General features: G+C 37.2%; 2 protein-coding genes across 2 annotated transcripts in view; both read left to right on the top strand.

Annotated features, from left to right (window-relative positions):
• Positions 1-194: 194 nt before the first annotated feature.
• acss1 (acyl-CoA synthetase short chain family member 1) lies at positions 195-17,584 on the top strand. Its single transcript, XM_067368473.1, has 14 exons — positions 195-657; positions 853-949; positions 2,220-2,419; positions 3,899-4,074; positions 6,380-6,532; positions 10,166-10,313; positions 11,535-11,672; positions 12,905-12,997; positions 13,142-13,254; positions 14,361-14,487; positions 14,775-14,902; positions 16,172-16,235; positions 16,490-16,611; positions 16,802-17,584. Exons 1-14 carry the CDS (start codon positions 312-314, stop codon positions 16,976-16,978), a joined length of 2,082 nt encoding a protein of 693 aa, XP_067224574.1. The 5' UTR covers positions 195-311; the 3' UTR covers positions 16,979-17,584.
• Positions 17,585-20,422: 2,838 nt separating this feature from the next.
• wapla (WAPL cohesin release factor a) overlaps positions 20,423-25,581 on the top strand; it is a 28,313-nt gene continuing 23,154 nt past the window's right edge. The window contains exons 1-2 of the mRNA XM_067367267.1: positions 20,423-20,631; positions 22,043-22,497. Of these exons, the coding sequence (XP_067223368.1) occupies positions 22,065-22,497 (433 nt within the window). The 5' untranslated portion in view covers positions 20,423-20,631; positions 22,043-22,064. The remainder of the gene's footprint in view (positions 20,632-22,042; positions 22,498-25,581) is intronic.

A 25,581-nucleotide genomic window follows, 5' to 3' on the forward strand; every position in this document is an offset into this window, starting at 1 on the left:
ATTCAATTTCAGATTCTGTAGGCTAAACGAAATATTTTTACGACCGTACAACCCAATATTGTGTAACATTCAAAACTCCCAATCATTAAAGGAAATTGCAGTGTTGTAATGATGGTAAAAGGCACAGCACTAGTGATTCATGGCGTGTTTTGGTTCATTGTGAAGCTGATTTAGGGGGCGGTTTGAAGTGAGATATTCTTCAGACCAGCTCTTTGTCAACAAGTTTCCTCCTCCCTCTCTTCGGAGGAACAAGCAGTCACGGGCTGTGGAAACTTGAGCAAACTTCACTCCAGCACAAATTGGGCGGAATAATGGCTGGACGTGTGGGCACAAGTTTGCTGAATTCTTTGGCCAGGGGAAACATTGTCTTTAGGAACAAGAAATGTTTGCGCAGAAGTGTTGTGTTCATCTCACGGTGTCATGCGATGTCTCAGTCCACCAGCAGCATCAGCGCGGCTCAACCGGACCTCTGCTCGCATCTCGCTGGAAAGACCTACGCAGATTTATATGAACTGTCAGTCAAAGACCCAGAAACTTTTTGGGGATCCATTGCCAAGGAGAGGCTGGCATGGACCAAACCTTTCGATCAAGTGACGGACTGTGATCTCTCCAGCGGGAAAATCAACTGGTTTCTTGGAGGGCAACTTAATGTCTCGGGTGAGTGTTGCACCTTTTCTTTACTCCACTTCCCAGTATGACTGAAACTTCATTTATGTCAATCAGAAGTTATGAGTGTATTTTATCTTAACTGAGATGGGAATACTTACATTTTCCCATGCTTTATAATTGCACAAAGAACAACTTTCTTGTCAACAGTACACAGTAATAATTTCCTCTTACAATGATTGACAGAGAATTGTTTGGATGTACACGTGGCAAAGGACCCAAACAGAGTGGCCTTAATTTGGGAGAAAGATGAACCTGGCACAGAGGAAAGGATCACATACAGGTACATGAAGCTCCTGTGAAATTCACATGTGGCCTTATCATCACCCACCCCCAACCTCAACCTCAAACCCACCCACAGTTTTACATTTTCTACCCACAGGGGTTGCAGCAAGAAGTTTTAACATGTGCTTTTTTTAACTAACCAGTATACACTTTTATGTTGCTGTTACTTGTTTTTTTTATATTGTTAGGATAGTATATATTCAAGTAGTAACTAGCAGTTACTTTGTGCTTATTCATAACATGCTGGTTGCTTTGCTTTTAGTTACTATATGCCAGTAGTTATACATTGTATTGTTAATATTATTTATTTATTTATTCATATTAATGTGGTATGAGAGCACACTACTGAAAAGTTTGGGGGGAATTCCTTCACATGTTCTTTTCTGATAGGGAACAAAGGCATGTTTTGAGGGTTCTGTGATGGAATGTCAGTTCACCCGCTCTCTAGTGCCTGAAATAAAGGTTGAATGTTCTTGGCTGTGGTTCAGATCACTGCTGTTAACAGTAGGCTAAATATTTACAGAATCTACTGTATTCCCTGTTACCAAAACACGATGGTCAGCAGGCAGTTTCCTGTGATCCTGCCTGCTCACTGAACCTTGAAATTTAACTATTTCTCATCTTTTATTACAGAGATCTGTAGATTAGTTTTGCAGTATCTCTTGTTCTAGGTCAGATAAGAATCATTTCAGGGTGTTTTGTGAAGCAGCAGTCAGATTGCACAATAGGTCATGTGTGTAAATGATGACACGGTTAGCACAGCGCACGTCACTTTCCTGCTTCCGTGGGTAAACAGGAAGTTAGAAGACATTGATATGCATTAGTATGAAAATGAAAGTGTTTTTGTATCTGATCTCACAACCATATGGATGAGCTCAAGAAATGCTTGAGGCCTGACGTATGTACAGTACACAGGTTTTACTGTACAGTTCTCTGCTTAGGCGCACACGTGTCTGTTTCTCATTTATGATCTGTTGAATAAAGATTAAGTTCCCTCAAAGGCAATCTGGCATAATAATATGTTCAGCAGGCCAACAAAAGCTTGCCAGTATTTTATTATAGTACAGTATAAATAGATCATGAAACCACACCCATAAATGCCCGTTTGATATCAAATGTGCATAATAATGACCATGATGTGACTACTAAGTTTCTACTTCCGTTCAGCACTTGAACCACTTGAAATTGAACCATCACAGATTTACTTAAATACATTCCCACCCGCATGATTTCCTGTTACTCAGCTGTATGTTTATATCAAATCTCAGGGAGCTTCTGGAGATGACCTGTCGCCTTGCCAATACGCTGAAAAGTCATGGAGTCCAGAGGGGAGAGCGGGTGGCCATCTACATGCCTGTGTCTCCCATGGCAGTAGCAGCCATGTTGGCCTGTGCCCGTATCGGTGCCGTACACACTGTGGTGTTTGCAGGGTTCAGCTCAGAGGCTCTGGCTGGCAGAATTCAGGATGGTGAGTACAATAATGTGGGGTATTTTTATACCCCACACTATAATTTTATCATCATTTGCACAAATACAAAACATGTTATTTCAACTTAAGGTCAGTTATACTGCTTATATTCTCTCTGTGTACCATGTGTCACTATTAAAAGTGATCTTGTATATTTGGCTTATTATATGCTGTTGTTGTAATGTTAGCTAACAGGAGAATTTTGATTGTCATTGTTTGTCTGTAGCTGGTGTGCTGCTGGCAACTAACAATGAACTCTTGCTTGTTTTTACTCTTGTGTACTGTATGCTCATTTGTTTGTTCTTCCATTCGTCCGTCATCTTCATTTTATTTCTCGTGATTTTTTTGTGCATTTCGGGAGCAGAGTAATGAAGGGAGGGATGTGTCTGGGTTGATTTCAAATATCAATAGTGTTCAACAATGTTTCTCAGAAATTTCTTACTGCACCTATAAAGAAAGCATGAAACGGCATTTATTCAACATATAAAGGATCATTTGAAACTGGAATAATGGTTGCTGAAAATTCAGCTTTGCCATCACAGGAATAAATTACATTTTAAAATATATTAAAATAGAAAATGGTTCTTTGAAATTGTAATAATTTTTGATCAAGTGAATGCAGCCTTGGTGAGCAAAAGAGACTTCTTTTTAAAACATTTAAAAAAAAATCTTGCCGGCCCCAAACTTTGAATGGCAGTGTAGGTCTATAGAATTATAAAATAAATTGAAAATTGGCTTTGTGATGTCAGTCACGTTGCTTCAGAGGCAGAGCGAGTTATTATATTTTGGTGAAAGATTACAAAGAATTTTTTTCCTTGCATTCACTGATGAATTGTGCACAATAAGACCAAGATCATGTTTTTTAAAAAAGTAAACAGTCAATTTTAGTTTCTTGTTGACTATTGAAATTGAACATAACTTGGATTAATGTTCCCTCCTAGTTATTCTAGTAAAAGCCCTGCCTGCTTTTCAGGGAATACTGAGCTCAACTGAAAAATCTGTTGTGTTCCATGTTTTGAATGTTTTATACATGCTACGTTAGAGCATTGTAAAAATGTAAACCCTACGTAGAGCATCTTGGGATATGTATTTGTACGTGATGGTCTGGACAGATGGTCTGGACAGAGATAAGTTTCAAAGGGCGTTTGTTGTCCTGTCTTTATCTTATTTCATAAAACAGACACTGAGCAGATGTTTCTTTCTGATCTTATTTAATGCAATATGAACATAAAATCCAACAAAGGCACTGCAGTTTAGACAAATTTCTTAAAATATTGCAAACTTATAAATTGCTTTCTTAAATATGACCTAAAATGAGGTATGTTGTTTACACATGCAGTGCCATCATATCTAAATTTAGCTCCCAGTTAGTGGTAACAAGCACATCAGCTCAGTTGCTGTATCAGCAATTGTACACAGTCAAAATAGTCCCTGTTCCGATGTCTGTTTCATTTTTTCTTTTCTCTCCAATACACACAGCCCAGTGCAAGTTTGTCATCACATGCAACCAAGGCGTTAGGGGCGGCCGTCTCTTCGATTTGAAGTCCACGGTGGACAGAGCAGTGAAGAGCTGTCCGTGTGTCCGGCATGTGTTTGTGGCCAAGAGAACTAACAATAGCGTGCCAATGGGAAAACTAGACATTCCATTAGATGAGGTAAATCACACAACAATGACCTGTTGCAGATATTATTATTATTATTATTATTTTATTTTTTTAGAAAGCCAAATTAGAAACATTTTGTGATTATTTTCATAATTGTTGTTGCATTTTTTTTTTTTTACATTTGCCAGAGCTAAACAATAAGGATGGTCCACAGTTGAGTTGACTGAAAAAATTGGGCCAGTATTATACCTTAACTTAAAAAAACTAAATATATACATTTACATGTGTGGAAAATATATTAAAATAAATCTAAATTTTTTAAACAACAATAAATACAACACATGATATTAAACATTAAAAAATAAATATTATTAGATTTACAAAAAACACACACACACACTTAAAACTAGAAATTTAAAAAGATAAATATAAAAATATACATTTAAATTAATAATAACAATAAAAAAAAATGTTGTTTTGGGCAGAGTAAAAATGTTGGCAAACCAAGTCAAATCTTAACCATGGACTCAATCAGTCAAGAAAAATGAATCTTTACTTGTTTTGAGCCTTGTCTGCTGTTTTTACAAATGTGCCAAACAAAACAAATGTGCTGTTGAAAGATACTTTCTTCAGCCATAAATAAAATAAAAGTAACATGACTGCAACAAGAAAGATATTAAAATGGTTTACATTTGCCAAAATCAAATTCATTTATATATCGATTTCCAATTATTTAATATCTGTGTCACTTTCTATGTCACTTTCTGCTATCTATAAGGCACTGGGCTTTGCACAACTTTCTAAAGGTTTGTGAAGTGAGGAAGGAATGTGTACCTAATTAGGACAGAAGACTAGGAATATAGTTCTGTTTCTACTTCATTTGAGTAGTTGGGGCATGTCTGTCTGTCTGTCTTGTTTTGTCTTTCTAGATATGTCTGTCTGCCTGCCTCTATAGTGATGTTCACCCACTCTGTGCAAGGACACAAATTTTCCTTGTCTTGAATTGGTCACAGTTCATGGAAATACTGAATTACACAAGAAAGGCTGATCTGGGTCTCTGTAAACTCTCCACATGCAGTTTAAATTGGCTTTAGAGTTACGTTTTAAGAATAATGTTTTGGTTGCAGGGTGAATATCTCATGTAATCTCATTATTTGCAGGAAACGCATTAGTCTTCAACGTTAATGGTGGCAAAACAAGCGGAAAATCTATTTAGACTTTACCCAGATTATTATTTTATTACACAACAGATAAAAGGCAATAACAACGAAGCACATAACTGAAAGTTGACACTTTTATGCCTGCATAAAAACGCATATTAAATATCCAGGTGATTGTTAAAATTGATCTTGCATTTGAGTGATTATTAATTCAGTTCTGAAGAACACCAGAGAAACTTCCTGAAGCTCTACAGTCACAGCTGCATGTGAAGGTGTGGAAAGTTGTCCTTCCTACTGTGTGTAACTTCCATATCAAAGAAATCCTATTGTCACAGCACACCTTGATAATGAAGAACTTCACACCTCCTCCTTCTGTTGAGCTTTATAAGGATTTATACAGGTTTAACATGTTATGATTTTATTTTAAATGCAATGTTAAAACAGCATACAGATTCAGCTACCAATTAATACATGATAATTACAATGCAACTACATGGACACTAAAATTGCTATAAAATCAAAGCTATATGTCTCACCAAGTTGTTCCAAATTTAATGTTGATATCACAAAAATTGAGGTTTCTATGAGATTTTTCGTTTAGGTGCTTGTAACACAGTTCGTAAATATAGGAAGAAGGAGGCGAGAACCGGCGAACGTTCAAACAAAGTTTAATTCCCAAATAAAAAAAATAACAAAACGAAAGTAATGCCGGCAGACCCTCGCGGACGTCTGCCGGCCACACAAACAACAAAACCATAACATAAAGTCCAGGCCTGGTCCTCTCTCGTCTTCCACGGTCGTCGCTCCTCCTTTTATGCTCCCGGAGCTCCTCCGTGAGAGACTCAAGGCCGGTGCGCCTCACAGGTGATGCTTGTTATCACTTGCGTCACCGGCCTCGCGCCGTTCCCTCACGGCTCTCGCCCGCCCTGATCGCCACAGTGCTATACCAAAAATAGACACCCTGGTTTGATGTGTTCTCCTGTTAGAAATGTATTCATTTCTTTCAGAATATCACTTCTATCATACAACATTCACCAAATATTCACTAAATATACAACATTCATCAAACATTGGATCTCAGACCTTTCCAGCGATATGTATTTTGTCAAGATTCCAAAATTAATATAGTGCAGTAAATTTTGTCAAATGGTCTAATAATGTAAATAAAATGAGTGTACTTTTTCTTTCTGTGTCAGGTGATGGCAGGACAGTCTTCAGTCTGTGCTCCAGAGCCCATGGACAGCGAGGAGATGTTGTTCATGCTTTATACCTCAGGCAGTACAGGTAAACCCAAGGGCATCGTGCACACACAGGCTGGTTACCTGCTCTACGCTTCCCTCACACACCAGGTATGTCTCTATGCTTCTCTGATTGCACTGATGCTGTCACACTGGCTAAAGAGCATAACACTGAGCAAAGTTTAATATATATATATATATATATATATATATATATATATATATATATATATATATATATATGCTGGGCCGCATTAATGCACGGGCTTACCTGGGCTTAAGCCCAGGGCCCCGGGTGAGGGAGGGCCCCGGTGATGCCGGAAAAAATATAACCGCATTTTCTAATGTGATGACTGTCGCTTTAACATCGCTTTGATATGAATACATGTGCTGTTCTGCGCGTGAAGTTCATACGACGCGCTGCGTCAGCAAGCAACTAAGTAGGCTATCAGTATCTGGACAACGCGGACAGACCCAGTGGCGCTGCCTGTGTGCGTACACAACGCGTTTTTGCTTTGAAAAACGCGAGACGCGAGCAGTGGAATGGGGGAAACCGCAAGGTCTCGAGACGCTTTTTAAAACTTTTTTAAGCTGAACTGATTCATGGCTTTAGATCGCCATGTCATGCATCAAGACGCGAGCGCAGCGGGTTCTGCACGTCCTTCTAGCGCATGATTACATAGAAAAACAAAGAAAAAGTAACGCAGAAAAGCGCGTTCTGTGTGAACAGCCCCAAAGAAAACAATGTGTTCGAATTTTAAAGACGTGGTGCGTCGCTACGCTTCTCGACCGATGTGCGCCCCTTCACTCACTGAACCCTGCAGAGAACTGAAATCAAATGCATTTCTGATTTGTTTAGATATGTCTGCTGCATGACGATACAGTTTGCTTTCTCATGACACTAGTTTTAATTATGCAACTTTGCTGCATAACGAATCAATAAAAGCAACCAGCTGGATATAAACTAATGCAAATAGATGGTAACAATCATGACATTAAACATTTGGGTAGAACTTGCGTGTGTTTTTGTCACATTGTTTTAAAGATCAAAGTACAGGATAAAAAAAGTAGCCTAATTTTTGCCTTAAAGAATTAATTGATTCTGAACTGCCGAAATGAGCAATTCCAGTCTCACTTCCTGTTACAAACCTACATAACAATGTAAAAATTTGTGTAATGGCAGCCGGTTGCTCGTGAACAACATCTATTTTGGCCCGCCTTCAAACACTGAGACTGGAAGACTGAGACTTCAAAAAGCTGAGACTGGAAGAGTTTGGTTTGTGTTGTTGACATGTTGACATGACATCTTTACGGTGCAAAAGCAAATCCACTTTGCATGCACTTCCAAAAGACAAGGACTCACACTGGAATTGAAATGGTAAAACTGGCGCCTTTGTTACTGTTCGAATCTGCATCTCGTTTCAGAGGCTGCGTCCTCCAGAGCTCGCATTTGAAGGGCTGCATACATCATTAAGGATGTCTTATTTAAGAAAAGTAACCATAATAAAATTGATGGTTATTCCTCATGAGGTGCAAAATGCTGTATTTTCTTTCTTACTTTGCAATCCAACGGTTGTTTTTCTTAAATGAGCCGGCCTCAATGACGTATACAGCCTTCAAATGCGACCTCTGGAGGATGCAGCCTTCGAAATGAGTAGCCTGTACAAATAGTTCAGACTATGTGCCAATATGTAGTTCATGCAGTGATATTTATATTTTATAACAGACCAATAGATTTGGATGTTTTGGTAATGGCATTTATTCATGCAAAATAAAAGGCTGATAACTTGCACTTTGTGATTAAGAAGATTGAGTGAATGTAGGGAGGGGTTAAATTGGGATTTGTTATGTGGGGGGCTCTGTGGTTTCAGGCTTTCGAGTGGTGCATGTGTATGCAAAGACTTCAAAATCGTATCATTTGACAAACTGTAAAATATAACAAGTTGAGAGAGCCCTCTGCTATGAACAATAAAATGCTGATCAAAATCATTCTATAGATGCTGGTAGTGTGAAAGCTACATCTGATGACAATAAAATATTTCTGTAGGCCTGTGCCTTCTCCTTTGTGTCAGTATTAAATATAAGTGATGCTACCATTAAAGAACAGAATATAAATACAAAATACAGTGCTCGACATTAAGCCTGGGTTCGTGCTTGTCCTTTGGACAACTAAATTGGTAATTTACTTGTCAGAGTAAAAAAGTAGCTTGTCTGGAAAAAAAATAAAAAATTGTATTACTATGCAAATCTTTTTATCTTTTATTTCATATTCTTACATTTGATAAATTAAAATAGTAAGACACTAGGGCTGTTACCAAATTAAATAATTTACACTGAAAAAGTACAACTGCGTTCAATAATGTTATGAGATTCTTTAAATATTTTTGAATAAACAAATAAGAAATGTTGGTGGGAAATTTATACTTTTAAACATGAAATTAAACCGCCAGTAGATGGCGACAAGTGACCGTCTTAATGAGTGAGCCACTGAGTCATTTATTCAAACGATTCACTCTGAATCAAGAATGAAGCAGTTGTTTATGAATGGGCGATTGAATCTTCACCCAACCGATTTGTTCAAAAGGCTGAATCATTCAAAACGGCTGAGCGCAGCTGCTTGAGATGCGCTGCTTCTGCTTTGTTTGGAACTATTTTCGCTGCTACAACAGAACAAAAAACAGGCATATTGCATCTAAAACGTAAGTGATTGATATTAACTACTTGTTTATTGAATTGTTGTATGAAATTAGTGTCAATTTCAATCGAGGTGATATTCAGGAATTCAGCACTTTCGGTCGTGTGATGCTTAACTTTATCATATGTCGTAAATAGCAAGCTAAACCCCATTGAATTTTTATTGCAACATGATAACTGAGTTTCTTTGTGTGAACAGAGCTCATTTGTTTTGAATTCTCCTCAAGAGGTTACATGATCCTCAACAGCGCAATATCACCGCCAGTACATCCACTAAGCTAGATTAATCATTCTCGCGTTTTGGTTGTTATTGACATTTTAATCAAGCTACTTATCTGGTCAGGCAAGTAAAATTCTCTTTCACTTCAAAAACTCCACTTGTCCCGCAGTCCCGGACAAGCGTATGCCGAGCCCTCGTAAGCCTATGTGCCAGGGCTCAGCCCCCGGACGGCCCCGGCCCAATTTAACCCCTGAATGTAGGTAATAGTGCTGGGGGATGAAGGGCCCCCTCAAGAGGTAAAGCCCAGGGGCCCCTTGTAGTCTTAATGCGGCCCTGTATATATATATATATATATATATATATATATATATATATATATACTTTCAGATATACATCAAAGAGCCAAAAGATGTTGGTGATCCTCCACATGCTGCCTATATATATATATATATATATATATATATATATATATATATATATATATATATATATATATATATATATATCATGTGGAGGACCAACAACATCTTTTGGCTCTTTGTTGTATATCTGAACAGAATAATGATGGTAAAAATACCACTGTATGTGTAATAAGTATGTGTAATAAATGTAATATGTTGTATTATAATAATGAAATATATACTAACAATTATTTCCTTACACTCCATTGTAGTTAATGTGTGTCATCTAATGTTTTATATTATAACCACATTTACAATAGCATGCACAATGAATATACATTCAGCAGTTAATTTTCTGAATATCTGATAGATGATAGATTATGTCATTTTTGTCCATTTGTGTATCTCTATACCTGTCTGTTGTTGCAGTATGTGTTTGACTACACACCTGGAGATGTGTTTGGCTGTGTTGCTGACATCGGGTGGATAACGGGTCACAGTTATGTGGTGTACGGACCTCTGTGTAACGGAGCCACTTCTGTTCTGTTTGAGAGTACACCCGTGTACCCCAATCCAGGTGAAATATCAGGAGAAAATGAAATCAAAATTTACGTTTTTTAGCTTTAAGTATGAAAATGTTAGCCTTAATGTTATGAATAAGCTGGTGTGTTCCAAAACAATGACAAAATTCGCATTTAGGAGATATAAGCATTCAAAACTTAGTCTTTCACTTCCGCTAAAATGGATCACGGATTTTCATGACATCACATCGCACTTCAGCTTCTCATCAAATCTCCTGTCCAATCAAATGCTCTCTAGAATCTGAAGCCCTACCCCCTCCTACACTATCAACAAAAACTGAAGCTGCGGCTGAAATCGGTCATTTGTTCACACATTTACTAGTTTCTACATGGTAAAGTGCACATAGTGCACTATATAGGGGATAGGGAACGATTCGGACAGTGTAAATATGCTTTCCGTTGACGCGAATGAAGTCCGTTTTTGCGTATAACGCAGCGCGAGCACAGTCTGCTATGGCCCAGGGACACGCTTAAACCACAAAAGGTATCAGACCCATTTAAATTCTCACAGAATGCTGTATTTTAAAGTGATAAAGAGGAGATTATGAGGATAAACGGTTAGATATTATAAGGAAACAGAGGTTTTACTGAGTTTAACGGCTCTAGCCGAGCTGTGATATAAACGAAACGCTATTGGCTATTTTTAAAAAGGGGCAGGGCTGTTCGATATATCGCCCTGTCTTCCTGTTTCAGTTGAAATTACGTCAACACATTGAATTATGCTGCGCATTCCAAGACATTTCAGCGGGCCTTTAAGTTTAGTAATTGTGTCAGTCTTGTTCCTGTTCCCATCCTGATAGAGGTGGTGACCCCTCTAGATCATGTCAGATAGTGTTACTGTCCCTCCCAGCCCTTCACAATGAAGGAACTTCTTTTTGTTCTGTTCTCAGATAAAATCTTGTGACACATTAACCTGTATAATGTGTCTTATCTGCCTTTATGAGTGTATTTTAATGGAAATGAGCCTTCATAAGTGGCCGTAAAGCAGTGTGCTCTTTACAATGTGACCTCTACGGGAAACATTTCCTTTGATGTACTTCTAAAAAAACCTGCTTTTCAAAACCTCTGTTTCTGTGCTGGTATCAATTTGGTAATGTGTTTGTGTAATGTCGGGTTTTAATTAGTCATCATTACTATTGATGTTCATATTTGTTTTTTGAAATGCTGTCTGGTTGTAAATCAGACACTTCATTATCTGTGTTTTGTTACTGTTTTAGGTCGTTACTGGGAGACAGTTCAGAGGTTACGAATAAACCAGTTTTATGGAGCTCCAACTGCCATCAGATTACTCCTGAAATATGAAGAAAACTGGGTGAAGAATTATGACAGGTCATCACTGAAGACCCTTGCATCTGGTGAGATATATTTTTTTTTATTGGAGCTATAATATATAATATTTGTTTGGAACAGTACACTACCATTAAAATGGGTCAGTAAGATTTTTCAGCAATAATGTATTAAATTGATAAAAAAAGTGATAGTAAATATATTTATTATGTTGCAAAAAAAACTATTTTAAATAAATGCTGTTCTTTTGAACTTTCTATTCATTAAAACAATCCTGAAAAATAATAAGAAATATTTCTTGAGCAGCAAATCAGCATATTAGAATGATTTCTGAAGGATCATGTGACACTAAAGACTGGAGAAATGATGCTGAAAATTCAGCCTTGCCATCACTGGAATAAATAACATTTTATAAAATATAAAAAAAGAAAACGGTTTATATTATAATGTAAAAATATTTCACAATATAACTATTTTGATCAAATGAATGCAGCCTTGGTGAGCATTAGAGAGAAAAAAAACATTGTTTCAATGTGAATTGTATTAATTCTTAATTTTCACATTCAAACAAATTCAATTTCAAATTTCAATGAAAATGATTCTAATTACTTTTAATTAAATAATTAGAAAAATAAATATTTTTTTAAACCGTATCGCTTTGAAAATTTTGTAAATACATCTTGAGACTTAACTGTTTCACTTTCGTTTCATTTCAGCAGTGTGAAAGTCAGTGTTATTGATCATTTAACACACTTTTTAGCAGCGTATTATGACTTAACCCCGGGTTACTTCAGGTGGATTGCTCCTGTAGTAAGAGGAATAAGTGCATTGCACCAGCACAATGGGGATGAGGAACTCATCAGCTCTCTAGGTCAAAGGTCACCATTTTCAGAAATTTAACCAAAGAAGTACAATATCTGGGATACTCTTTTGAGGCCAGATATTGTACTTCCACTACGCTGGTATAGTCAGCTCCTTGTGGGAGTGCATTCAGCCACAGTTAAAGTTTAGCCTGCTAACTCTGCATTATTTTTAATGAGTCTAGTCACACAGCCTTTGAGTTCAACATTGGAAAAACTGACTTTGTGCCAAACATCAAGGACACTAGATTGTATGCGCAGCCGGTCTGGGTTTTGTTAGCCCCTTTAGTGCCTGTCAGTTTCACTTGAAAAAACAGGGCTAAGATTTCCTTGAATTGCAAAGTCACTCAATCATATCAACATAGGGAGCATGTTTTTAAGTGCAGCATTTTTGGGCAATGAAATGTAAATAACCATGTGAATGTGTGATCTGTTGGCAGTTGGAGAGCCTATTAATCACGAGGCGTGGGAATGGTTCCATAATGTGGTCGGGGATGGACGATGCCCTCTGGTGGACACATGGTGGCAGACAGGTAAAATGAAATCGCTGCATCTGTTCTCGTCTGTATATTATCAAGCGCTTGATCTTCAGTCTGGCAGCACTGATCAAATGATTTACCATGCGTGACGTTATTCAGAAATAAATAGTTCACCAGGCTCTCTCTCTCTCTCTTCAGAAACTGGCGGTGTGTGTATCGCCCCTCTCCCAGCTGAACCGGGAGCAGAGATCCGGCCTGCCATGGCTATGAGACCATTTTTTGGCATCCAGCCAGCACTGTTTGGGGAGAAGGTGATCTATGCTTGTTTATTTATGTCCTGACTCACTGCTTGTTCACTTGTTGTTTAGGAACATAGGGTGCATTTATAGCAGGTTCAATTCTTCAACGACACAATGCTATAAAAGCATGTCAACCTCAAAGGAAAAAAAAGAAAATGTAATTGTAAGTCACAATAAAAAAGACATTATGAGTATAAGGTGTATATAGCTAAAAATAAAGTTGAGATTGTGATAATTGTGAAATTAAAAAAAACATAATTGTGTGATATAAAGCCCCAATTGTAAGATATAGTCATAATCTAAAAAAAAATTACAATTGTGAAATAAGAAGTCATAGATATAAAACTGCATTTATAAGAAATAAATCGCAATTTTGAAATGGTCATAATCTGAAAAAAGTTACAATTATGAAATATGAAGTAATAATTATGAAGTAATAATTGTGTGATATAAAGCCCCAATTGTAAGATATAGTCATAATCTAAAAAAAAATTACAATTGTGAAATAAGAAGTCATAGATATAAAACCGCATTTATAAGAAATAAATAACAATTTTGAAAGTCGTAATCTGAAATAAAGTAATAATTGTTTGATATAAAGCCCCAATAGTAAGATACAGAATCTGAAATTTAAAAAAAATATATATTGTTTGTCAAATAAAAAGTCATAATTGTGAGATCTAAAGCTCCAAATGTAAGATATATTCATAATCTTCTTATTAGCTCTTTACTTTCTGGCAAGCCCAGTGTTTTTGTGTGTTTTCTAGAGTAGTTATTCTAGATAATTGTTAGCAGACTGACCTATTCAGAACTATACAAGGGTAATATTGCCTGGCTCTTCCTGGATCCAATGCACTCAGCTTCCCCCACTCTTATTAAGGAAAGCTTTGTGTTACAGACCTTGATGGATGTCAAATTCTCTTCTGCAGCTGGAAAGAAAGAAAAACAGCAATAATGCGAGCTGGAGCAGGTCCAACTTCCTCTGAGGCACTCTTTTGTTACACTCTGGGGTTATTCACAGAGATTGTTACCCCCTCCCATGAAGATCAACTGAGAGACAGGACCTCCCAATGAACATGTTTGAAATAATAATAACCAACCTTTTGGTTCTTCAACAGGGACAGATCATATCAGGAAATGATGTCAGTGGAGCTCTGTGCATCAGCCAGCCATGGCCTGGAATGGCCAGAACCATATTTGGAGACCACCAGAGATTCGTGGATGCATATTTTAAACCATACCAAGGTGAGTGAGACCCTTGGGGCTCTTGAAGCTCCTTCTTGTTATAAAAGTTATGAAAAAGAAAAGTTTGGATACTTATTCAAATGTTCTTTCTGACCTTGATTTCAAAGTGAGATTATGACAGGAATGTTAGCAAGTCCTGGCTGGAAAAATGTCAAAATAATCTTTTTGGATTTTCAAATGTTCTTGCTATTGTTGTGGATTGTGCTCACAATAATTCCAATTACGTTTTTACTCCATAAAAAATCAAAACGATAGTGATCAGAGAAATAACTGATGCCATGCCATAGGTCATTATTTTACGGGTGATGGGGCGCACCGCACCAAAGACGGTTACTACCAGATCACAGGACGAATGGATGACGTCATCAATATCAGTGGGCATCGGCTGGGCACCGCTGAGATAGAAGATGCACTGGTGAGACCCGACGGTTATTTATCACAAGCATAAATCAGTACATAAACACCACTACAATAACTGGTTAAATTAATAGGGCCTAATGCAAAATATTTTAAAAACTTTCTATTTTTTTTTTTTTTTTACTTTCTATTTAAACTTTTTTAACTTTCTATTCATCAAAGAATCCTGAAAAAATGTATCACTGTTTCCATAAAGATATTAAGCAGCATAAGGGTTTTCAATATATATAATAATAATAATAATAGAAAGAATTGTTTCTTGAGCACCAAATCGTATAATCTAATGATTTTTGAAGGATCATGTGACACTGAAGACTGAAGTAATGGCTCATGAAAATGGAGCTTTGCCATCACAGGAATAAATTACATTTTAAAATATATTCGATTATAAAACCATTCTTTTAATATAATATTTCACAATATTGGTTTTGATTAAAGGTGAAGAACGTGTTTCAAAAGATGTAATATAAGTCTAAGGTGTCCCATGAATGTGTCTGTGAAGTTTCACCTCAAAATACCCCATAGATTTTTTTTTTAATTAATTTTTTAACTGCCTATTTTGGGGCATCATTATAAATGTGCCGATTCAGGCTGCTGACCCTTTAATTCTCGTGCTCCCCGCCCCTGGAGAAAATAACGACAGTCTTGTCTCCATGAATACAGTAATAAATGATGGTAACTTTAACCACATTTATCAGTACATTAGCAACATGCTAACGAAACATTTAGAAAGACAATTTACAAATATCACTAAAAATATCATGTTATCATGAATCATGTCAGTTATTATTGCTCCATCTGCCATTTTTCGCTATTGTCCTCGCTTGCTTACCTAGTCTGTTGATTCAGCTGTGCACAGAACCAGACGTTAATACTGGCTGCCCTTGTCTAATGCCTTGATCATGGGCTGGTATATGCAAATATTGGGGGCGTACATATTAATGATCCCGACTGTTACGTAACAGTCGGTGTTATGTTGAGATTCGCCTGTTCTTCGGAGGTCTTTTAAACAAATGAGATTTACATAAGAAGGAGGAAACAATGGAGTTTGAGACTCACTGTATGTCATTTCCATGTACTGAACTCTTGTTATTCAACTATGCCAAGATAAATTCAATTTTTAATTCGATGGCACCTTTAAATAAATGTAATTTTGGTGAGCATAAAATACTTCTTTCAAAAACATTTTAAATACCCCAACCCCAAACTTTTGAATGGTTGAGCAGAATCAAAGTTTTGGATGTTTTGTGTGTTTCTCTGGCATCAGGATGAACATCCAGACGTTCCTGAGACTGCAGTGATCGGAATTCCTCATGAGATCAAAGGAGAAGGTGAGGCCCCCGATGATCCCACCTATTTTCATTAATGAGCCATCTGGAACGCCAGTCCTCCCCCTCCCGACAAGCAGAGACCTTTTGACTCAATTCATTGTGTGCTTTACAACAACTTTGGTCATTGCAAAAACAACAAAATAATAGAGACATAGTTAACTGTCACAAAATATTCAGTGCTTAAAGTAAATCAGATTTGACCTTGCCTGTTTACATTTCTCTCACTTTCTCTTCCTGTCTTTCTCTTTCACCAGTTCCATTTGCATTTGTAGTTTTAAAAGAATCTGCTACTGAGAACCAGCAGGCTGTTGTGGAAGAACTGAGACGTCTAGTGGCTACTAAAATAGCTAAATATGCCGTCCCTGATCATTTCCTGGTAAAATCATTAACATTTTTGAATGAACCTTATTGTACGGTGTTAACTGTTGATCTATATTTATGTATTCAAGAACATTTATATCAGAATCAACCAAAATATGTTGTCTAAATCATCACTGTCTGCATGAATGGTTTGATGATTTATTTGTTTTGTCAGCTGTGAAAGCATCTCTGCTCTCTTCTTTAAGGTTGTGAAGCGTCTTCCTAAAACACGCTCTGGAAAAATCATGAGGAGAATCTTGCGAAAGGTCGCCATGCACGACACTAGCAGTCTGGGAGACGTCTCCACGCTTGATGACCCCTCTGTCGTTTCAGAGATCATTGAGGCCCAAAAACACTACAAAAGTGATGCAACTAAAAAGTAGAAAAAGACTGTTGGGAAGTTGCCACATTTGAGGAACTATGAATATGATACTGTGATGACAATGAATCTGTGCAAGTAATTCACATGTAAATGTGAGAGTAGCAACACATAAATTGCAGGTTAAATGCTTTCATATGTAGTGAAACATGCACAAGAATCTCACCCAAACTGGAAGGTATTCCCTCTGTAAGACTGCTAGATGTCAATTAAGGTTTGTACAACTTGGACAAACATCTTTTTAAGCATTAATCCTGAAACGTTTTGCACAGTGTTCTTCCTCCCTGAGATCTGCTATGGAACATCAGTATTTTGTTCTTGAGAGATGATTTTATTTTTAAGGTGCTCATACAGTTTGTCTTCAGGTAAATCTCAGCTCTCTCATATTCTTCTTTTTTCTTTGAAACCTCTTGGAGGTTTTATGCCTTAATTTCCTAATGTTTATGACAAAATAAACATGACTGATTAATTTTCATCCAGTATCACTAAAATGCCATTATATGATACATGCTTCACATATAAGTGTAAGTCTAAATGTTTCCATTTAATTCTTAGTATTTTCTTAGAATAAAAAATAATGAATTGTGAACATTAAAAATGTTTTAAAATATTGTGACTGTGTTATTCATTTCTTTCTAATATAAAGCACTGATATATATAATCATTAATATAACAACATGACAACTCTTTGCAAAAGCACATCTAAAGATTCTTTAAGGAAAACTTCACTCTTTTTACAGATTGAATAAAATATAGTAAACCCTCATCTTCAAGTAGGACTAAATTTGTCTCACAGACAGCAACATAGAGTATGTTTTCAGTCATTTGACTCGGAAAATTACTTAAATCTTCTGTTTAAGGTTATCCAGTAACATTTTATTATGATTTTAATGATTAATGTGACTTTGCTACTTTTGCCAAGACGTACTACTTCCAAAGATGGTCTTATTATTGGAGATACGATGGAGGGTAGCAGGTACACTACGCTGAATAAACCAAAAGCAACTTTCATTCATTGTCATCCATTAAAAAACTCCTTCCCTACGTACCGCAGCGTTAGGCTATTTCTTGGTAACCTTAGTGGCTTGCCTTTAAATGGGTTTGCCATGTCTTTAATACTAACCGGATTACATCCTAATAGCACTTTTTCCTCGCAATTGAATATACAATCATGGTCACTAAACATTCACACACACAGATCAAGAACGGTGGCTTCACAATAGCGCCATCTCCCGGTGAGAGAGGAAATGTACAGAGTGTCTCGTTGCATATAAATGCAGTTAAATGTGAAGTGAGCAAAATTCAAATATATTACGTAAATGCTTTAGTACATTAGTATATTAATAAATTAGTTCTGCGGAAAATATCAGAAATTAGAGAATTACTATTTCTACCGACAAAAGCAGACTTAACATAGGTACATAGGTTACAAGTTAGTTTGTTTTTGTTGTTCTTCCTCTAAAATATGAGAGCAAATAATGAAACATAAGTCACAAACATCAGGTCAGGTGTCAAAATAGACACGCGATGTTTGTGAAAGAGAAAACAGCATACAGGTGGCAGAATGTGAAACATTTGTGAACCAAATTTACTTTAAGGTGGTAGATTACAGTCCCTCTTCTTGTATTATATAATCAATTGAAAATCATAGTTTTCTTAAAACCAGTGTATCTATTCTGGTATTTATATAACTTACAGGCAATATCTGTGGGTCTGACCCATGTCAGGAATGCGGTAACAGTGTTTACTCATTTAGCCTGGCTTTCAGGGAATTAATATGTACTTGTTTTGTAATTAATTAATTAATTAATTTGCTCATACAACCAGTTTAATCAAGAGTTATATTTTGTAGAAAGAGAATTGTCAGTTTGAACTTTATTCTGGTTCTTCCTGAATGTATGACTGACCTGTAACACGTAAAGTTTCTTACATTGCTAGAATGTTCTCTTTCTGTACTGTTAATCAGAAACTGCAGGCATGATGACAAACTGATAACCCATTTGACTATAAGTACTAGTGTTTCTGTATTCTAAGTTAGTTCATGGCTGGATCCTCACACTCATTTTCTACAGCCTATGGAAGTGTGGAGAACTTTGTCTTCAGTAAACTCTTTGTCAAATGACTCCTTATCTTCATTGAGCATATTGGTTTCTTTATGTGTTTTAAAGGGATAGTTCACCCAAAAAAATGAAAATTTGATGTTTATCTGCTTACCCCCAGCGCATCCAAGATGTAGGTGACTTTGTTTCTTCAGTAGAATACAAATGATGATTTTTAACTCCAACCGTTGCGGTCCGTCAGTCATATAATGCATGTCAACACCATCTATGAGAGCAAAAAAAAACATGCACAGACAAATCCAAATTAAACCCTGCGGCTCGTGACGACACATTGATGTCCTAAGACACGAAATGATCGGTTTGTGTGAGAAAGCGAACAGTATTTATATCATTTTATACCTCTAATACACCACTATGTCCAACTGCCTTGAGCATCCAGTGTGTGAGGTATGAAAACGTGCTCTGATGCCGGAAATGATCTCTCTCGTGTATACGTCAATGAGTGCGAGAGATCACTTTCGCCATCAGAGTGCATTCAGACCTCACACACTGGACGCTCAAGGCAGTTGGACATAGTGGTGTTTTAGAGTTATAAAATGATATACATACAAACCGATTGTTTCGTGTCTTCGGACATCAATGTGTCGTCATGAGCCGCAGCCCGCAGGGTTTAATTTGAATTTGTCTGTGCATGTTTTTTTGACTCTTATAGATGGTGTTCCCATTGACATGCATTATACGACAGACAGATGGAACGGTTGGAGTTAAAAATCATCATTTGTGTTCTACTGAAGAAACAAAGTCACCTACATCTTGGATGCGCTGGGGGTAAGCAGATAAACATTTTCATTTTTGGGTGAACTATCCCTTTAACTGCAATTCCTCTAAAAAAGTTTTTGAGAAGTGAAATTGTTCATTTCAGTCTGCCCCTCTAAAAGATGATTTATGTCTAAAACTGAGCAGTCACCACAGTGATCTAAAAGCTCTTGTGATCACAGGCAGAAATCATAAGACAAGTTGAAAACAATAAGAATAGAATACAAAGAATACGACGGTTCTTAATTTCCGAATTTTTTTAGTTTAACTATTAATTATTATCATTAAATATGTACGTTTTTTGAATTTTAATAACATAGTTATGAAGCCTGCTGCTGTAATATATGTTAAAAAAATATTTCTAACGTTCAAGACCTGTCCGACCTCACCACGAAGCCCCGCCCATCAGTCTCCGTTGTCATCCAATTAGAACGCTCCTTCTTTTTCATTTCATCCAATCGGAACTACGTTTGCTGCACAGACGCTCAGTACGCACACATCTAATTGGTCGAGCGGCGTTCTGGTGTGACGCTAGGCTTTACGCCGACGTTGTTGGGGGCGTAGAGGGAGGGGCGACTTTAATGGCGCATCGCAGTCCGACCGATCCAGCTCTCCACAAATAAACAACAGCAGTTCTTCACTATCTGGCCTAATTTCTACTTTTTCCAGTTCCACCGCGCTGCAGGCGCGCTTTGCGCTTTTGCTCATTGAGCAGATCGGCTGGGCTTTTTTTTAGCGGCTGCTTGGAGCACAAGAGGCCCAGAGGAAAGACGGAGGATCGGTGAGTGTGCAAACATGTAGCCATCTGTTAAATGAACAATGTTTCTGCTCATTAAAGGGATAGTTCACCCAAAAATCAAATAATTGTCATCATTTACTCACACCAGTGTTGCTTCAAACCTGCATTTCTTTCGCAGAACACAAAAGATGATGTTAGGCAGAATGTTATTGGTATTGAAAGTGAATGGTGACTGCGACTGACATTCCTCCTGACATCTTCTTTTGTGTTCCTCTGAAAAAAAGTCAAAATAACATGAGGGTGAGTACATGATCTTAATATTAGGTGAACTATTCGTTTAATTTAAAGAAGGTGCCTCATCATAACACGTTCTTGAAATGAAGAAGTTGTGTGTTAGAAATATGCCCTCCGTTGGTTTTCTTTTCTTTTACCTTTTTAAACCATCTTTAGTCTTTTTAATATGCTAGCCATGTAAAGCCTAATATATGGAATCTTAGTCAGAAATAAATGGGAAGAGTTTATTGAATGTTTAGACAAAATATAAAAAAAGTGCATGTGTTTTATATTTTATATATGATACATCAGGCTTTTATGGCCCATATGGTATGATATAATGAAAAATGGAAAAATGGAGCTCACATTTGAAAAGGAGAAAAACACCTCAATTTTATTCAGAGGTCCAAATTGAGTGAAAATGTGTAATTTGGTGCAGATGTTATTTATTTGGCCAGAACGTAAGATGAAATTCTGATGGCTTGTAATGTAAATCACTGAGATTTTTTTTATTTTTATAACGGTATGTTAAAATATTACATAAAATGCAAACATCAGCTGTCACTCTACATTTCTCAATACTATGTCTTAGTAATATGACATTTAAATACTTAGTTTTATAATTGTGGGGAGCCAAATGTATATTGCAATGATGATTGAGAGATGTAAAAATGAACTTTCTTCAAAGTCCTGTTGTATCAAATTTGATTTTTTAATTTTTACCAGATTTTTCCCCTCAAAAAAAGAGAAGAAAGTATACTATAATCAAGTAAACATTCCTTCAGTGAAGTAAATTGTTATCTTGAAACGTTACTAAAAATCATTATAGACTTCACAGCACAAATACACGTATACCACAACCCAGTGGTGGAAATTTTTAAATTATATTAACTTAGTTCATACTAATTTTAGTATCAGTTAGAGGGCAGAATGCATGTAAATGATTGTGTACAACTGGATTTTTCAGCAAAGGTTTGATCATGTTGGTCTTAGAAAACCATGTATCAATTGATTCAGTAGGCTTTATAGTGTTAAAATAAACATTTTATTGCATATTTATCTACTTTAGTTCCATTGTAGCATTTAAAACAAGGTGTAATACACAGATCTTCTATTTGTTCTTACGTGCTGAGATATTGCTGTGACATTTATTTTCTCCATGTCTTCTGTTTCCCTATAGATAATATGTAACAAACGTCAACATGACGTCCAGATTTAGTAAAACATATACCCGGAAGGGAGGAGAGGCCAGCTCGAAGTTTGATGAGGTGTTTTCTAACAGGAAGGCTACACTTAGCACCAAATGGGGAGAGACTACCTATAAGGCACAGTTGGGGGTCAAACGACCCTCATTCAAGCCAGAGGTTCCCGAGCTGACTAAACGACCCCGCTTTGACGATGATGACAGCTCAGAGGACCCATTTGGCTTTGACAGCGACGATGAGTCCAAAACAGTCACTTCCAGAGGTACTCCTCAATCTGAGATAGGCTCAGATGCAGCGGAATCTGGGAATGAGCTGTTAAAGACTCAGACAGAAAACCCCAGTGGGGGCACAGCGGTGACCGGAATGGGTACTTCCTCTTTGGGGAGCAGCTCGAATATCAGCAGCGCGGTGGTTGGTATGAATAACCCAGGTAAGAAATTAACACTTAAAGTTTGTGTCTGTAATTCATGCAGAACTACTTATGAGTGCATTACTGGAGATGGCTCTTAAAGGGATAGTTCACTCAAAAATGAAAATTCTCTCTTTTATTCACCCTCATATTGATCCAAACCTGTATGACTTTTTCTTCTGTTGAACATAGTGAGAACTGGATTGTGAACAATTCATTCTGCAGTTTTTAGAACTAGTCAAAAGATGACTTTGTCTTTAACACTTTTGTTCATTTTCAAAACAAATTAAAGGTGGGGTATCCGTTTTTTCAACTAAACTGTTTGGAAGTTAGTCGGGCCGATACCAACAACAAATGACTAACCAATCAGCATTAGGGGGCGTATGACGTCATGGAAAACGAGCAAGAGGGAGATTTGAAGAAGAAAAAAAATGCAGAAAGAGAAATGATGAGATGCAATACAAAAGAGCTCAAAAGAATATAACTGGAATGAAGGTTTATGACTGGGCAAGTGCTTTAGGACCTGGGTTAATTTTAGAAAAGCTTTCCAGAGCTGGAGAGAGCTAAGAGGGAAGGCCTGAAAACAGAAGCTGCTTTGAACCCGCTTTTCATGTAAGTAAATCTGGGTTTGAGTGTCATTGATTGTCTGGGGTTGCTGTGCTTGGCGACTAACAACAAACTCTTGTTTGTATTTACTCTTGTGTACTGTACGTTCATGTTTTGTGCTTCCTTGTCATTCGTTCATCAACTGCGCTTTATTTTTCGTGATGCATTTTGTTGTGCGTCAGCTGTGATAAACAGACATCCACTCGCACTGTGTGTAACAGTGGCTAGATAGTGAGAGCACTGCGCACTGGCGACTGCTAGAGAATGCTTTGTTTAGCGTCATTGGTAGTGCATTCGTTTCGCATGTCAGCAGCGATCAGGCCAGGGTTCAGGAGAGCCGGATGGTTGGGATTGGAGTGCGCGTATTAGAGGTGGAGCAATGAAGAGAGGGGTGGGTTTGTTTGGGTTGATTTCAAATATCAACAATGTCCAACAGCGTAGTTGAAAAAATGGATACCCCACCTTTAAGGTTTTTGCCCATCAATTGAAAGTCCACGCAACCAAAATTAAGTTCATTCAGAGATTATACATTCAAAAGAATCAAGTTTAATCCAAGTCATCTGAAGAGACACGATTGCTGGACAAAAATAAGATGATATGAAATATCTTATTAATATATAATTTTCTGAATAGTTGGTTAATCCTTTGGTTACTTTACCAATAAATAATAACCAATAATTGACCAATAAATAATAACTATAACCAAAGACTACAGAATAACATAAGACATATCACTTGTATTGTTTTGAATGGGAGAGTGTAACGCCCAATATGGCGGAATAATTCCCGCCTTCTAAATAAGAGCCAATCGCCAACTGTCATCGCGTCACTACAGCGGCCGTTAGAAGCTCTGGTTTCTATAGAAACAGTCAGATGCGCGCCTCCGAAATGAGGCACAAGATGCATTTAGGTCTGCGCATTAGCTTGATCCAGCATAAAAATACAGGGTTTTTTGTCATGATTCGAGCGTTTGGAAAAAAAACAATGAGACAGTTGTCAGATTTCATTGGTGATTTCAAATATGAAATTTAATCAAAAGCTTGGCAAACAGCTTTGGAGCTGCATGATGCCCAGGATGCCCGAGAGGCGTTTCAAAGATGGCCGACGAGTGAAATGACTCGTCTTAAACGGACTTTGCTATAACTAATCTATGTATGAACTTTTGCCTAATGAAATTATTCATCACAAAAATAAGGTTTATGCAGTGCAGGTTTAATTAGGAAAGGCATTTACTGTTACTGCATTCACAGTCACTTTTTTTGGATTTACAGCAGCTATTTCTTACAAGTGTGAATCCTGAAATGTGTTGTTAATTCAGGAAATTAAAGTAGCTGCTAGAATATGTTCATTCAGCTGTATGATCAAACAGCTGAAGTCACAACCGCATTCTAACCAGAGCCACTGAACAGCTCTAACTAACCATAGTGGTAAACAGTGGAAACCATAGCGAAAGTATCAAACATGGCGGTGTCCATAAAACCATGAAGTTTTACCACAGTTTACAGTGCGCAGTTAAATAAATGAATACAATCGAGGCACAAGTTCATTCATTAGATATTTTAAATAACCAACAACAGCGTTAAATGCTTTTTAACCGTTTGCAGAGAGTAAGTTTGATCCACGTGTCTCAGAGCCTCACATCCACGGCGGCTTGTATAAAACAGAATGCTGTATGAACACAGCCGTATTAACCACAAAATATGGGACTGACAACTGTGTTCTAGAGCTGTGTAAAATTCACTGTAATAGTCCAAATACTTAGGCTGCCGTCTTATCGTACAGAGGCAGGAAAGCCCGGAATGTTTTCTTTTCAGTTGCTCCTTCATAGAAGTTGTGCTGCTGTGTTAACTGAAATAGGCATGCTATTTCAGTTTTTTAGAGCTTGCAAAGCACCATTTTATTCTATCTCTGTTTAAAAAATGCCCACACTTTAGATCTGGCTTGATAATTTTGTAATAACATCTGACTTTCAGCATGCCAGAGAGCTGCCATCATTGAAGAACGTAAACAGTGCAACGAATTGACGCATTCCACTGAAATCGACTAATTTACGTAATCGACATAATCGATTAAGTCAATGTGTCATTCCAGCCCTAGTAAATAGGTGCCATTGATTGTGTCTGTAATAATGTAATGGGTAAATGCATTATGGCTTCAGTTTCTTTTAGCTCACAGACAGTCATTATCACACAAGAAATTGTCATGACACTATTATTGTGCTTCTACTGCACTCTAAAGCACTTGGCTTTAGCGTAATTTAGGGTGCTTTGTTGGTCTTATTACTGTTTACTGAAAATGACCTTCTGTATCACTTGAGCCAGACCCATATTATGTCTGAGTCATTACCATGACCTCACACCATTGTGTTGATGAAGTCACTGTCTCTCTGCAGCAGGTTTTACTGGTTTTATTCAGTGCTGAGAATAGCAGTAGCTCTGCTGAAGTCTTCGGTCTGTAGTCGAGGTGCTCGTGTAAGCACACTGGCATGGACTCTGGGGC

The sequence above is a fragment of the Chanodichthys erythropterus genome, chromosome 18, assembly GCF_024489055.1.
Source record: "Chanodichthys erythropterus isolate Z2021 chromosome 18, ASM2448905v1, whole genome shotgun sequence".
NCBI lineage: Eukaryota > Metazoa > Chordata > Actinopteri > Cypriniformes > Xenocyprididae > Chanodichthys > Chanodichthys erythropterus.

Bases quoted from the DNA above. Each gene is read 5' to 3' on its own strand.
- acss1 (XM_067368473.1), top strand. From the start codon at position 312: ATGGCTGGACGTGTGGGCACAAGTTTGCTGAATTCTTTGGCCAGGGGA. The intron at 14,488-14,774 runs GTGAGTGAGACC...GCCATGCCATAG, and splicing joins ATATTTTAAACCATACCAAG to GTCATTATTTTACGGGTGAT. The intron at 16,612-16,801 runs GTAAAATCATTA...CTCTTCTTTAAG, and splicing joins CCGTCCCTGATCATTTCCTG to GTTGTGAAGCGTCTTCCTAA.